The sequence below is a fragment of the Pseudorasbora parva genome, chromosome 15 (genome assembly GCF_024679245.1).
Source record: "Pseudorasbora parva isolate DD20220531a chromosome 15, ASM2467924v1, whole genome shotgun sequence".
Lineage (NCBI taxonomy): Eukaryota > Metazoa > Chordata > Actinopteri > Cypriniformes > Gobionidae > Pseudorasbora > Pseudorasbora parva.
The window spans coordinates 31,844,892-31,859,976 of NC_090186.1; the positions used below are offsets into that span (position 1 = coordinate 31,844,892).

The following is a 15,085-nucleotide window of genomic DNA, read 5'->3' on the forward strand; positions in this document are numbered from 1 at the left end:
AATTTTACATTACGCCAACTTATTCAATAGAACGGGAAGTATTCTCATATAGTTTGAGGTTAGATAAAATATGGTAAGATTTCACTTACTTAGGGTTAGGATTTGGTTTAGGGTTAGTAATTGCATGTAATTATAATTTACAGTTACTATAGTAACTATGTAACAGTTGACACTGTAAAACGTGTTACCAAAATGATCAACCTCATAAAGGATGCATTTATTTAATAAAGTAAAAACAGTAATAATGTGAAATGTTATTGCGATTATATATATTTTAAAGTGTAATTTATTCCTGTGATCTCAAAAACAACAACAACAACAACAACAAACTGGTTAAATGAGCAATAAAACACAACAAACTGTATTAAAATACAACCTTTAATATAAACAAGGGTTTCTAGAATAACCAAATGTTGAGGATAAAAGGCAACACAAGATAAAAATATATTTCCAAAGAAGAGTTGAGAGGGAAAGAGACTCACAAAGAGATTGAACAAATGATATAAGGCACATTTAGCTCTTTATGTCATGTGGGTTCCTATTTTGCATTGTTTCTCCTTGTTTTACTGTGGACATTTAGCATTTTCACAGAATATTTAGAAACATTACTGTCTGCAATGTGTAAAGACTTGAATACAGCCCAACCTAATTCACTTCAAAAATTATATTCTGTGCAATGAGTAATTTTCATGGTCTATCTATCTATCTATCTATCTATCTATCTATCTATCTATCTATCTATCTATCTATCTATCTATCTATCTATCTATCTATCTATCTATCTATCTATCTATCTATCTATCTATCTATCTATCTATCTATCTATATAATAATAAAACAAATACTGAGACTTTATTATAGTGCACTGGCTCACAATGGCTTCAGTGTTCTGGTCAGGTACTAAATGACCACATGATAAAAACATGTAAATGGATAAAATCGTAGACTATTTCAGAAATTTATTAAATACACATAGGTACATTTATATTTCAATGTAAACATTAATTAGGTTGGGCCCCAACCTCAAGGCAAGACACCATGTTTTTTTTCCAGAGATGATATTTTAAACACTTTGGTTACTGAACAAAACATTTTATCCCATCATGGAGGGTGTTTTCAAAAAGAGGTGGTTGTGCGATACAAAAACATGCAAGACTCGGTCATACGAATATTCATTATTTTGAGATGCCTAATCCAGACTTCATATACTCATACACCACATAGCTGATGCTGACAGCTGGGATCACTTTCATAAAGTTAGGCAAGATCCCACGGTACAGCCCGAAAAAGCCCTCCTTCTCCATGATCTTCTTCACTAATTTGGACATGGATACCTGCTCTGATCCCTCCATTGACGCTGGGAAGATGAAAAGGAAATGTTAGTCAAATTACAGTGTAAAAGCATTGATGAGGTGTATATTCTGGCCTGAGTATTTACCTTGGGCCTGCATGCGTGTGCGGATCAGAGCGAGCGGGTAACTAGCTAACTGGCCACATGTGCTGGACATGGTCCCACAACCGAGAAGAACCAGCACTCCTGGGTTAGCAGTGTCTTTAGCATAGCGGGACAACCAGGCATTCTTCAGGGTCTGTAGAAAGAGAACAAATAAAATGACACATTTATTTATGTTTTGCATTATTAATGCATGTCAAATAAGATGGCACACAGTCATATTGTGCAATTAGTATTAGCAATTGAGAAAATTGCTATTTTAACTAAGGAGCGGGACGTTTCAGCATAGCGCCTGAGGAAGTCGCCTGTCAATTGCGTCATATTTTGCGTTACCCTCGGTTTTGGGTTTTATTTTGAAGGAGCGCTTCACTCTTAGCAGTGTGAACAAGTGAACGCACGGAGTAACGTCATAACATCATTTTCAACACACTTAAATGTATCTAATATTATAAACAGAGCTGCATTACCTCATAATAATAACCGGAAGAGCGGAAATAGTGCAGGCGCTCTGCGAATGATAAAAGTCCCGGTGCTCGTGAGCCGGGTATTTGTGTAACAATCGCTCCAGTGGCCGTGCTCAGCTCCACAACACTCGGTCCTGCTCTGCTTTAGACTACAGTAACGTTAATAACCGCATGCATGAACGTGACTTCTGCCCGAGTCCTATTTTCCACCGGCTGTGATGTGAAGACCACATGTCCCAAGATACTGCACTCACACTATGCATCATCAAACTACACATTTGTTTTGAATAGGCGACCTCTAGTGGACGGAAAGTTGCATAGTGCACCTTTAATTAAAACTTTTTACTACCCATTTATCAATACTCACAATAAACATGCCTAAATATGTTTGTGCACTTAAAATTAAATTTTTTTTTTTTTCCTTTTAACCAAATGTATATTTGATTCATCTGATACGCAACGTATACATGCAATGTCTTTTTAAACAGTTTTTATAATAATATATTATAGATATATTTTCTATAATACATTTCTAATTCTATTAGATGGTTATCTTCAGGTCCTTCATTACCGAGTCAACTACATTTATGAGAACTAAACAAACAAAAATGCAAACATCTGCCGCATAAGCAGGTCACAAACCAGAAAAACTTGAAACTGCCCAGAGGCGAAACAACTAACCTAAAAATACATAACTGAAATATATTCTGAAACCGGGGTTATAGTCTAACAATATAACCTTGAGCAGTGGTTTTCAACCCTGGTCCTCCTTAGCCTAGAAATCTAGACGCACCCTAGCGGCAGCAGATCTAATCTACCGCGAGTGTCGTCTAGCAACCCTCAATACACTTCTGAGCTGTAAACGCCAAACTCTGGTCGGGCCAATCACATCGTGTATATTATACATAATGACGGCCGAGTTGCGCTTGCGTGCTTCTAGTAAACACAGAAGCTAGCGAACGGCGGTCTTTCGAATCAGCTTTGACCACGACTCTGGAAGACTTGGAGTTAAGCTTTTCTCTGAGAAAAGAACAAAGAACGGCACTGAAGTCATTCTTAAGAAGGGAAGATGTGTTCTGAGTTTTGCCGACCAGATACAGCGAAAGTTTAATCTGTCAACTAGCTCTGCTTCACCTTCGTTGCTCTGGTTGGTGTAGCGCTATCCAATTATGTGCACGCCGTGCAGAGGGAGTTTGAAAGACAACCGTTTATCCCGCCCCTCGGATTGAGCCCTGTCAATGGTGAGTTTCCAAAACAAAAAATCTTGATGTGGGTCTGGCTTGTCAGACATGCGCATGACGCCACCGTTTTCACAAATTTGTGTTTTTGTTGTTTACATAGAGACGATAATGGTATCGTTTGCAAAAACTTTGAAACCCATTTTCAAAAGCTTGTGTTTTAAGGCTGTGTTAATGAATGGACAAAAACGCATAACCAGCTAATCAATCTTCAGGATTACTAGTAACCTCCAGACAAGTGTTTTGGAGCTGCCTGCAGCCACTTTTGACCAGCAGTTTGAAAAATGAATAGATTCAGCTGTGGGCGGCATCTTCTGGCCAGACGCAGGAATTTATTCGGCATGTAACCCTCACAGCACATCATGGGTATTATCTAGCCTTTGAGCATACATCAATTGTAAACGTGTTATTGTGGTGCATTATGGGATTGAATGAGTGCACTCGGTAACGTCCAATAGTTTTGGGCACCAATACAAATGACTGTGCCCTCATATAGCGCCCTATTTAAGGGTATAGAGGGCGATTTCAGTCACAGCCCTGGTCACGTTATGCGTTTTCTCTAATCGGTTAGCTATCTGATGGTGAAAAGACCAGGTGTAAATACCCTCCAAAAAACGCTTTCGAGACCGATCACTCAAACCACTTCAGGAGGTGGTTTGAGATAGCCTGACAAGCCAGACCCACATCAAGATGTTTGGTCTGGAAACTCACCATAGACAGGGCTCAATCCGAGGGGCGGGATAAACGGTTGTCTTTCAAACTCCCTCTGCACGCGATAGGATAGCGCTACACCAACCGGAGCAACGACGGTGAAGGGGAGCTCGCTGACTGATTAAACATTCACCGTATCCGGTCGGCTAAACTCCGAACACATCTTCCCTTTTTAAGAATGACTTCAGTGCCGTTCTTTGTTCTTTTCTCAGAGGAAAGCTTAACTCCAAGTCTTCCGGAGGCGCGGGCAGAGCTGATTCGAAAGACCGCCGCCGTTCGCCAGTTTCTGTGTTACTAGAAGCACGCAAACGCAACTCGGCCATCGTCATTATGGCCCCGCCCGCCGACTCTATACACGATGTGATTGGGCCGTCCAGATTCTGAGGAATACAGCTCAGATAGGAATTGAGAGTTGCTAGACCACACTTGCGGGCAAATTAAATTTGCTGCCGCTAGGGTGCGTCTAGATTTCTAGGCTAGGTTTGAGAAGCATTCCAGATGAAACTGATGTGTGTAAATTCTTCTGTTTATTAAAACTGTTTATTAAAAACACATATGCAAATTTTACTTCTCCCATAATGGTCAAAATAAACTTGTGAGAGTGGCATAGGTCTTATAAACGCATCGCCGGAGATGAGTAGCTGAGTATTTCTTCAGCACGCCAACATACAAACTGCTGCAAACAAAACCGAACTTTTCAGACGTTCAACACACTATCTTCTTCATTGAAAGTAGCCAGACTAAATGATCTTACCAGTGCTGATGCTGCTCTCTCCTACTACAGTCTTTTTTAATTTAATTGTTGACATTACATTTCCATATAGCAAGGGAATTGAAGATCAGTTTCATATTCGTTTTGTGGAGACACATTTATGTGGCCAAGTGTAAATGGAACAGTTAAAGAAAAAACTCATGAAGTGACCAGGTGTAAATAGGGTTGGGAACCACAGATCTTGAGGTATTTCACAGTGTTTCAGAGTTTGTACTCACCTCATACACTGCTAAATCTATTCCAGCATACGGAATAATTCCCAGGATATTGGGCACATAGCCTTTATAAAAGGCCTTCACTCCCTCCTTCTTCAGAATCTTCTTAGCACAGTCAAACATCCCAGAATACTGACCGGTCTTCCTCAGAGTAAGTCTGGTCTTCATTACCTACAATTTAAAACATTCTTTTATCTGAAGAGCATCATCATTTTGCCACAGTTAATTTAAAACGGGCAACAATATACATATATTCATATAGGCATCTTTATATTATGAGTATTCACTCAATTTCCATGGGGTTTTTTCCATCTCATTTTTTATGTCTCACCTCCATTGGGTAGATGGCCGTTTGAGCGGTCGCGCCGGCCATAGAGCCAGCAATGAACCTCTCGTGTGACTGGACTTTCCCACCGTCTCGGGCCAGTAGCTTTTTGTACTATCAAAGCACAACACAAAACACATTATGCAAGACTCATTTAACATGTGAAAGCTCATCCAAGCAAAACTGAGATGGGTTTAAAACAAGCCTTTCTTTTTTCACTAGGTAAAGGAAATGTGACCTTCTCCATTGCAATTATCCTCTGTCAACCACACCGGATTACTAGTCTAGGGTTTTGTGAATGACTGCTGTCAAAATAGCTCTCACTGACACACTGCTTGTGTAAGACACTTAAGCAACGTCACATAAGCTCTTGGTCATCGTAATCACAGCCGTGTTGATATTCAGTAAAACGGTTCCCTAATCTATTTTCATTTTGAAATGAAAGTTTCAGTTGTTCCTTTTGAGTAACTGCCATTTTAACACACAATATGGCTAGTTTTTTTTGGCGTATTCTTGCTTCACCGAGACAAATAATAGCTCAAAGACAAAAACCAAGATTGTGGCAAGGAAAAATGCAAAAGTGGAAGTGGTTTTTAGTGTTTGTGGGTTTCTTGGTAAGGTGGGTTTCTCAGTATCACATTGGAAAATACCAACATTTAACCCAATAGATGTATTCACTGATCATGTCTCATCTGTAGTTCAGTATTATTTTGTTCATTTAGAGGGGGGTTTTCTCACCTGCTCATACGCCATGAACTTGATTGCAGTTTCTGGGGCAATTTTGATGACGTTGACCCCATTACCCCTCCAAAGAGAGGCCACGCCCCCTTCTTTAATCATCTGCTTGAATCCGCCCACCAGACTGATTTTGTTGGTTTTTGAGGAATGAACCTATAAAAAGTATAAATTTACTATATAATACATTGTATGGGTCAAAATTATAGATTTTTTTAATGCCAAAAATCATTAGGATATTAAGTAAAGAAAGATATTTAGTAAATTTCCTACCGTAAATATGTCAAAACGTTTATTACTATTTATAAAATGCAATGCTAAGGACTTCATTGTATAACTTTAAAGGGCGATTTTCTTAATATTTTGATTTTTTTGCGCCCTCAGATTCCAGATTTTTGTTGTATTTTAGCCAAATATCAATGAAAAGCTTATTTGTTCAGCTTTCTGATGATGTATACATTTCAAAATTCTCAAAATTGACCCTTATGATCCTTTTGTGGTCCAGGGTCAAATTTATTCAGCAAGGGAACAGTGTTATTTTACACCATTTTTACTAATACTACTATAACTAAAATTATAATATTTGGAATAAGCTTTTATTTTTATGTTTCCCGTTTTATTTTATTTTTGTCATTTTATTAGCTACTTGGCTTTAATGTATTGTTATTTCAGTTTTAATTTGAGTAAAATATTAATTAAAATAAATTAAAGCCATTCTCAATATTCCATTTTTAAGTAAATATTATGTTAATTGCATTAAATATATTGTAATATCCATCAGCCAATTCAAATATCAGTTGATCATAAATTTATATCAGAATTCAGAATTTTATTTCTCAAGTAAAATTCACACTGCTTGTGAAGACATATCAGATGAGCATTTGGTCATCGAAATCACAACTGTGTTAAAATTACGTAACACAGATCCATAATCTACAAATTAATATTGAGTAATTGGCATGTCACATCCAATATGGCCAGTTTATTAAGATATTTATTCTCTGAAAAACAATTTATTACCTCACAGAATATTATTTCTCAAGTAACTTGTTAAATAATTTTACTAGAAATAATATTTATAAAGAAAAATATTTTGAAGTGCAAATTTGAACTGTACCTGCATGAAGACTTTCATTCTGTCCAAGGGAGCAGTGCCTGTTCGAGAGACCGCCCCTGCCATGGCCCCGGCAGAAAGCTGCCTCCACCAGATGCCGGTGGTCTTCTCCTCCTCAGTGAACTCATCTGGAATGGTTAGACTGTCCCCTATATCCAACACCTAACACACAATACAGGTTAAGTTAGTTCCTAACCAGCTACACTGCAGAACTTACCAAACCATACTGAATGCTACATGTGACTTGAGCTCTAAGAAAAAGCTTCTTTGTCCAAGTGTTGGATTGATGAAAACAATATCCTGTTACTGTTTTGTAACCAGGTCATATACACAGATATGCAAAAAATATGAAAATAGGCCAACATCAGGGACGCAATATAACAATTTATATGTGAAAGTTGCAATGGTAAGCGGAATGAACATGAGCCTGACCTTTAACTTTTCACACTGCACAGCGACTGACTCCCTGAAGATTTATCATTCGTTAGATACAAGTCAAAATATAGCTCAACCGTTTTATTAGGTCAAACAGAAGGGGGTTTATTTGTAATAATATTATATTCCATTTATCACACATCTCATTTGCACCCAATGCATAACACATAGCCCACCCAATCTGTATCTAATTACAACCTAGCTCTTAATCCAAGTTAGTGTAATCTAATGTTATCATCGCCATCATCTTATGTAACATTTGCGTACTGCATCACAGACTTAAACAGGCAACACTAACATTATAGAAGGGATTAGTTCACCCAAGAACGAAAATTACGTCATCATTTACTCACCTTCACATCATTCCAAACTTGTAAAACTTATTTTTTTTCTGCAGAACACAAAGGAAGATATTTTGAGGAATGTCCGTAATCAAACGGTTTCCCATTGACATCCATTGTCTTTTTTTGTCTATATAATAGAAGTAAATGTGAACTGAAACGGTTTGGTTACCAACATTTTTTTTTAAATGTCATCTTTTATGTTCCACAGATGAAAAAGGGAAATCATAAAGGTTTGGAATGAATAAATGACTAATTTCTAAGGACCACCTTCCCTTTGTACAATCTTTCTATACTTTTGAATAGGAAGCTATTTAGACACAAAATATACCTTAATAGCAGAACAAAATTTCTATCACTAAACAATTTCATTTTTTCAATATTGATCTTTATATCATAATAAAGAGGATATAGCTCAGTGGGCCAGTGCTGCTTTGGCCTCTATGAAATAATGCGGATCAGAGGACCTACCATATCTACGTCCATCACATATACAGCTTCTTCATCCTCAAAATCAATGATGAGCCATTCCCCTTTGTGCTCCTGCAGCAAAGCCATGCTGACCCTCTGCTGCCAGCTCGTCTGATACCAGCCGTAGATGCTAACAACTGCAACGAGGACTATGCTTCACCTGCTCCTCACAATGTTACAGTACCGATTCAGTCCTTCATCTCTGCCAAACCTCACTGCTCTTCCATCAGTCCAGCAGTCAGATGACAAACATTTCCAGGGATAATCCCAGTACAGGACAGTCTTAAATTAGCGTCGCTGCAATTGGCTGTAATGACTCTCGCTAAACCGGCACTGCTCAAAAATCAGTGTCATTCGGAGTAATTTTTTGCCCTACGCTTATTTTAAATCTTAAATCTTAAGTTAACCTGAAAAGATTTCAGAGAGAAACAACCAGAAACCTTGTATTATTTTAATTTTAAACATGCAAATAAAAAATGTGTTAATCAGTTGTAATAATAATTAGCTTTATTTAAAAACAAGTCTGTGGTATGTGGTATTTATATAGCAAACGTGTGTGCAAGAGTTGTCTTGCACATTGAAAATTAGTATTAGCATGACTTTCCCCATGATTTCCCAATCCTGCCCATTGACAGAGGTATATAAATGGTCTGCCAAGCTGATTACAGGGCTTCCTTAGCTGTGAGCCTGACTAGACAACTGAATGGCCTTCTGACCAGCCAGTGACATGTGACCGCTTGACTACAGAAAGCCGGGCTTCAGCATAGCATTTAGTGTGCATCATAACTGATACCTGCTTCAAATCAGATTTAATGGATGCATGTAATATGTACTATCTGAATTATTTTGTGGAACTTACAGTGGAGTGTTTCCAGTAACGTATGATTTCCTGAAGGTCATCTGCTGGGTTGAAGAGAAAATGCTCCCTCCATTCATTCCAATCCACAGACATAGTTCCATCCACATCAATACTGGAGGACAAAGGTCAAATGAGAGAAAACAAGTAGGTCTGGTGAACTATGTTATATGGGATGTATTTTATATAAATATTTTAAAAAATATGAAATATATATACACACACATGCATGTATATATACATAACAATTACACAAGTCCTTATCCAAAGACTGCATTTGTTCATTTTGCTTATATAGACTTAAATTATCCAATACACATTGCATAAAAAAACAAAGCCTATTTTGTGAGATCATTATATGATCATTAGTCACTCATTAGTCTCACTTTTTGTCCCCTTTACTAATCTTTTTTTCCCTGCATGAAATCATATTCATAGATTTCCCCATGAAACTCTGTCTTTCTCTGCAGTAAGTTGTCAGCAAACTAACTAGATTGAGCATGAACATTTCACAAGCAAAGACTTAACACAAGCATACTGTGGACTTCGCTAATCACTGCCAACACAAATGTGTTGAAAATACCATGTTTAAAGGCCTGTTCACCGAGAGTTAACACTGTCACTGTATCACTACATTAAAGCAAGTCAAAATTGCATTGTGTGTAATAAGCATTATAAAATGGTTAGTTCCAGTCCTGGATTGGTCAATAGCTGTTTTATTCACAATAAAACACTGCTATGACCTTCACCCAATGGTTCTGGGTATCACTGTGCTACACCTTTATAGCAACCACTCTTAGCAATGTAAGCATATATATTTAGCATTTTCCTTCAGGTCAGTCCTATGTTCACAATAAAAAATCAGTTTGAATGTTCGCTGCAAGATCTTGTCCTTTTAACAGCAAATGGGTTTTCTCGTGTCCTGACACTAGTCAAAGTGTCCTGACACTTGTTTCTCGTGTCCTGACACTAGTCAAAGTGTCCTGACACTTGTTTCTCGTGTCCTGACACTTGTCAGTTGTATCTTGTTCTCGTGTTCACACAAGTTTCAGTCCTTTCAATATAAAAGTATTTGCTACTGAGTGACTCACTCATGAAGACAGTCTTTTCCGCCATCTAATGGTGTAATAATGTAACTTCTATTTCTTTCAATGATCTATTCTATATAGTTAACATTTATATAAATCAGCGGATAGGAACAATTGTTTTCCGGTGAAAGGAAGGCTTTTAGTGACTTTACTTAATGAAAATTACATTGATGCATATATTTTGGCTTTAATATTTGTATTGTGTGGTATAACGTTTATAAAAGCAATAAGGTACTAGTGCTGTATTGTGAGTAAGTCACAGCTAAAGGGGTTGTAAGCACTCCACTTCATGCTGTGTCTAACAACGCCCCTTCAGCCGTAACTTATACACAATACAGCACAGCCTCGATTACCTTAATGCAATGCTTACATAAAGTAAGAGGAATCTTTATTGTCCAATGAGTTATAGTCTGCATTGCTTCAAATTAAAGACTCTGAGGAATTTTGATCATGGCGTGAACAGACCTTTCATCTAAATTTCTATCACTTTTTAATTTCATTCTTGAGAGAATAGGCCGTGAGAATAGGCCTTAGGAGTACCTGTGGAGGATCTTCTCTGCATCTTGATCTGTCAAGTTTATGCCAATATCTTTAAGTGACTGCTGAATCTCTTTGGCATCAATGCTACCTGCGTACACAAATAATGTTGATAATTAATGTTTATTTTGTGATCAACAAAAGCAGAATGTGCAATGACAAGTACAATGGTATAGGACAGTAAAAGTTTTATAAAGTTTAATACAGTTTTTATTACTATACAGTAAAGTTTAAACTGTTAAATGAATGGGATAACCTATACTATAGGTAGGGCTGGGCGATAAAACGATAACGATAATTATCACGATATAATTTTCCTCGATAAAACGATAACAACAGGTCGATAAATTCTCGATATAATGCTTACGCGCTATGCGTAATGCTGCGCATGCGTATTGCAGACCGGGCTTCTGGGTGCTGCACGTGGTGATGTTTACAGTCTGTGGCTGACAGGCTTGGAGGATCGGAGTTAAGTGGAGCGATTAAAAAAAGAGCAATAGTGAAGAAAATGCAGCGCTCACGACCAGCTCGGAGGACACAGATATCGTTGACAAGTTAGTTCCCTCAACTTCAGTGGTTTGGAGATATTTTAGCGATCCCATCCGACATAAAACTGTGCGACGTGCGTGGGCTGCTTATCATAGGTTCACGTTCACCACACGGAATTTAATGATTAAATTATCGTGTTTCTTCAAAGTTCTTCCATATAACATGCAGCCCAACACAGCGGTGAATCTACATTAACTACATTCACACACCGGCTTATTATCTTTTTAGTTGTAGTGGGTGACTTACAACAAGCTAACGTTACCAAACTATAATCACTAAAACATCGGACTTGTACATCGCTATAATTGTTTGTCTTTGGTGATGTATTAATGACTCCGCATCGCCTGTATCAAAAGAGAAATAATGTCATCTGGTGTTTAAAATTAATAAAATAGACTAGACAGCCCTTACTGTAGATCCACAAATACTGAACTTTTCTCTCTCCGACCAGCCCACTGTCGGTGAGGTGTGTGTGTGTGTGTCGGTGAGATGCACGGTGGACCAATCCACTGTGAGGCAAGAGAAGGGGCCTCAAAATGTTTCTTAAAACGCATTTTTTTTTTTTGCGTTTTTAGTGTTTTACTTACACAATTAAATATATATAATACAATATTGAGCGTTTTGTTCTATTTCAGCTCATCAGCTGCGAAAATCGTTCACAGCAGAACCGCAACGCGTCTCACAGCAACGTGGGTAAATAAACGATTCAGTGTTTGAATGAATCGTTTGAATGAACGACTCAATGACTCGCTCATTAAGACGGCCACCTGCTGCCACCTACTGGTGGTTTAATTTGATCTTTAAACATACTTTCCAACATGTCTTATTTGTCTATTCAAAACTACAAATCTCAAAACATTATTTAATGCTGTTGTAATTTTTCAGTGTAAATTTTTATTTTGATTGGTAACAGCCCTTATAGTGTCTTATTTTAATTTAATGTATTGATCAAAATTACAAATGTAAAATGAAACATGAAGCTTAGCCTATATTTAATAAGATTAAGGGAAAATGCCCTTTATAAAAGGTGAAAATATCACAAATTTCAAATGATTCAATAAAAATAAAAACCACAAATATGCAGATTTAAATATGTCAAAGCTGACTGAACACTGGTGAGAATAATGCTTCAGAATAAATTATATTTACAACACACAAACACACACACACACACACACTCACACACACACACACACACTTTTCCGGACAAGCTAATTTTTTACTTGGACAAGCTTGAACGATTTACTTGTTCGAAGGACAAGCACATGAACATGCTTAATGTCAAGCCCTGTATAATGATATTATTGATATATAGTGTTGAGTAAAATAATGCTGGCCACAGTTAAGATTTTAATAAATAAATCTACCTCAGTTTAAATAAATTTTTCACTTGTTTGGGAAGTGTTTGACAATAAAGGTTAGTTTAAAAACCACAGCTAACTGTTTGTTTTCTACATATTTCACTCAGGAGCAAAAATATGCCTTTAAACTTATAAGAAATAAAGATTTAACATTTATCGTGATATTTATCGATATCGACTGATATGCTAAATTATATCGTGATAATTTTTTTGGGCCATATCGCCCAGCCCTAACTATAGGTTATCCCATTAATTTAAGAGTTAAAACTTTACTGTACTTTAAAATGAGTCCTTAAAGAAGGAAAGCAAAAAACATACAGTAAACTTGAATCTTACCATCCTCATTTTTATCCAGACTCTTGAAGGTCAATCTGAGTTTTTTCTCATGTTCTTTCAGATACTTTGAAAACTCATCAAAGTCCAGCCCCTCATCCTTATCAGTGTCTCCAGAGGCAACAATTTTCTGCAAGAGAAAAACATAACATGAGGTTCCTGAAAATTTCCAACACTAAATACAAGAAACTCTGTACTTTATCTTTAATACAATATGTAATAGAAAATGTTTTGCACGTTGTACAGACACTGTTGAAGATTAATTTACTATGGAAACAATCATTTCTCAACTGTATAAAAGATAAAACATTGCTCATTTACTTTTCATTTTCATATTAAAACTGACAACCCTGGCTCAGTTTTTTCAGACATCAATGTGGGCTTTAAAAACATAGCCATCCAGTATTGTGATTTAGGTGAAATTATTAGCTTATGACTTCTAGTTCTACACATTGCAGTATAATGCAGAAATATATTTAATACAAATCAGATGAGCAAAAAACTATCACACAAAACAAGACAACTATTATAAACTCCATGTATGTGACCTGATGAGTTTGTTGGCTCGCTCCTGTCTTTGAACTTTGATACAGTGAGTGTCATTTGCTTAAGCAAGGTGGGGTTATTACAGCTGTCTCAGGTGTAAGGAATGTTGAGGGATAAGGGAATGGGTTTTATGAGTAGTAGGAGTGTCTTTACCCAACCTTTTGCTTTGAGTGCACTTCTTTGCAAATGACAGGAAATGGCATAATTTATGTGATTGGAAAACCCTGTTTAAAAGGATGTTGAGACAAAAAGCCATAAACTTCTATTCAAGTTGTAGTCAAAGTTTGGTGGCTACGTATATGTGCAATAAACGTAAAAAGCATGACTATATTTACTCCAATCTCTGAATAGTATCAAATATTACAAGAAGGAGAAGAGGATGGATGGATGGCACTATGCATCATTTCCCATCATGTACTACTAGTTAATAATTTAGTACTAATAGCATTTTCTAATATTATATATGTATATCTAATATATGTATTTATTTACATCAAACAAAATGGTGGATTTTTCTTTAAATTTCCCTTACACGCGAACAATGAATAGACTGTCAACGTAACGTGGTTTATTGGTTTAGGTGGTTTATGTTGCACCCAATACGCAGAGCTATAACAACACAAGTGAGTCAACAACAGAAATGCAGTGAGCCAGTGAACTGGAATTACCTGCGCTTCTCCTTTGCCCATAGAGAAGCCCATGGCTGCCAGGCCCGTCTTGAGCTCAGAAACATCCACTTTCCCATCTTTATTAACATCCAACTTCTCAAACAACTCCGCGAAAGTTTTCGTGTTGTCCTCCTCCTCCAAACAATGCGAATCGGTGAACACGAATTTCCTTATAAGCTGATACATGATGAAATGCGATATTTATACCGTATTTAGATTTTTCTGCACGGGATGTAAAGATTGTAGGAAAACCGCGGAAGAACAACAGCTGCACTGGAGAAAACAGACCCTCCCTAAACGTCTTGCCCACTATGTTAGACTATCATTCTTAATTGCTAATAAATCTTGAAAGGCAACCCTATGGCGTTCAGACTTAGCTGAGCTAACGGGGTGGGACTATAGTATTGGGTTATTTCCCTGCCGTGCCTCCTCATTTTAGACGGACACACCCAAATACACGAGCTCAAGCCAGCCAGTTGACGTTTTTTTCTTTTTCCATCTGACTCACTGTCAAGAATTACTTAACAGAGTTTGCATTTAGTAATTCATGCTCAGCTTCCCATTTTTCATAGCACTGGGCTATGCTACACATTATTCCCGACAGGCAGATAGACAGATAGACAGATAGACAGACAGACAGACAGACAGACAGACAGACAGATAGATAGATAGATAGATAGATAGATAGATAGATAGATAGATAGATAGATAGATAGATAGATAGATAGATAGATAGATAGATAGATAGATAGATAGATAGATAGATGCATTAGTTTAGTGTTGCACAGCTGTAGAAACAATCCCTAGATCATCCTAAATATAGCAAATTACTACAGCGTTTAGATTTGAATGGGGGTATATAGTTTCAAAAGA

General features: G+C 37.1%; 1 protein-coding gene across 1 annotated transcript; it reads right to left on the minus strand.

Annotated features, from left to right (window-relative positions):
• Positions 1-376: 376 nt before the first annotated feature.
• slc25a24 (solute carrier family 25 member 24) lies at positions 377-14,665 on the minus strand. The gene is made up of 10 exons (XM_067418632.1): positions 14,213-14,665; positions 13,002-13,128; positions 10,759-10,846; positions 9,134-9,245; positions 7,031-7,189; positions 5,917-6,069; positions 5,185-5,292; positions 4,857-5,024; positions 1,439-1,589; positions 377-1,357 (listed from the first exon to the last, which is right to left on the minus strand). The coding sequence occupies exons 1-10, from the start codon at positions 14,396-14,398 to the stop codon at positions 1,176-1,178; spliced, it is 1,434 nt and encodes a 477-aa protein (XP_067274733.1). The 5' UTR covers positions 14,399-14,665; the 3' UTR covers positions 377-1,175.
• Between the last annotated feature and the right edge of the window lie 420 nt (positions 14,666-15,085).

What these genes read in the sequence shown, in the direction of transcription:
- slc25a24 (XM_067418632.1), bottom strand. Translation starts at nt 14,398, where the DNA reads ATGTATCAGCTTATAAGGAAATTCGTGTTCACCGATTCGCATTGTTTG. An exon ending in TGGGCAAAGGAGAAGCGCAG is followed by an intron (nt 13,129 to 14,212) that starts GTAATTCCAGTT and finishes TTTCTCTTGCAG; the next exon opens with AAAATTGTTGCCTCTGGAGA. An exon ending in AGTTCATGGCGTATGAGCAG is followed by an intron (nt 5,293 to 5,916) that starts GTGAGAAAACCC and finishes GTGCTTTGATAG; the next exon opens with TACAAAAAGCTACTGGCCCG.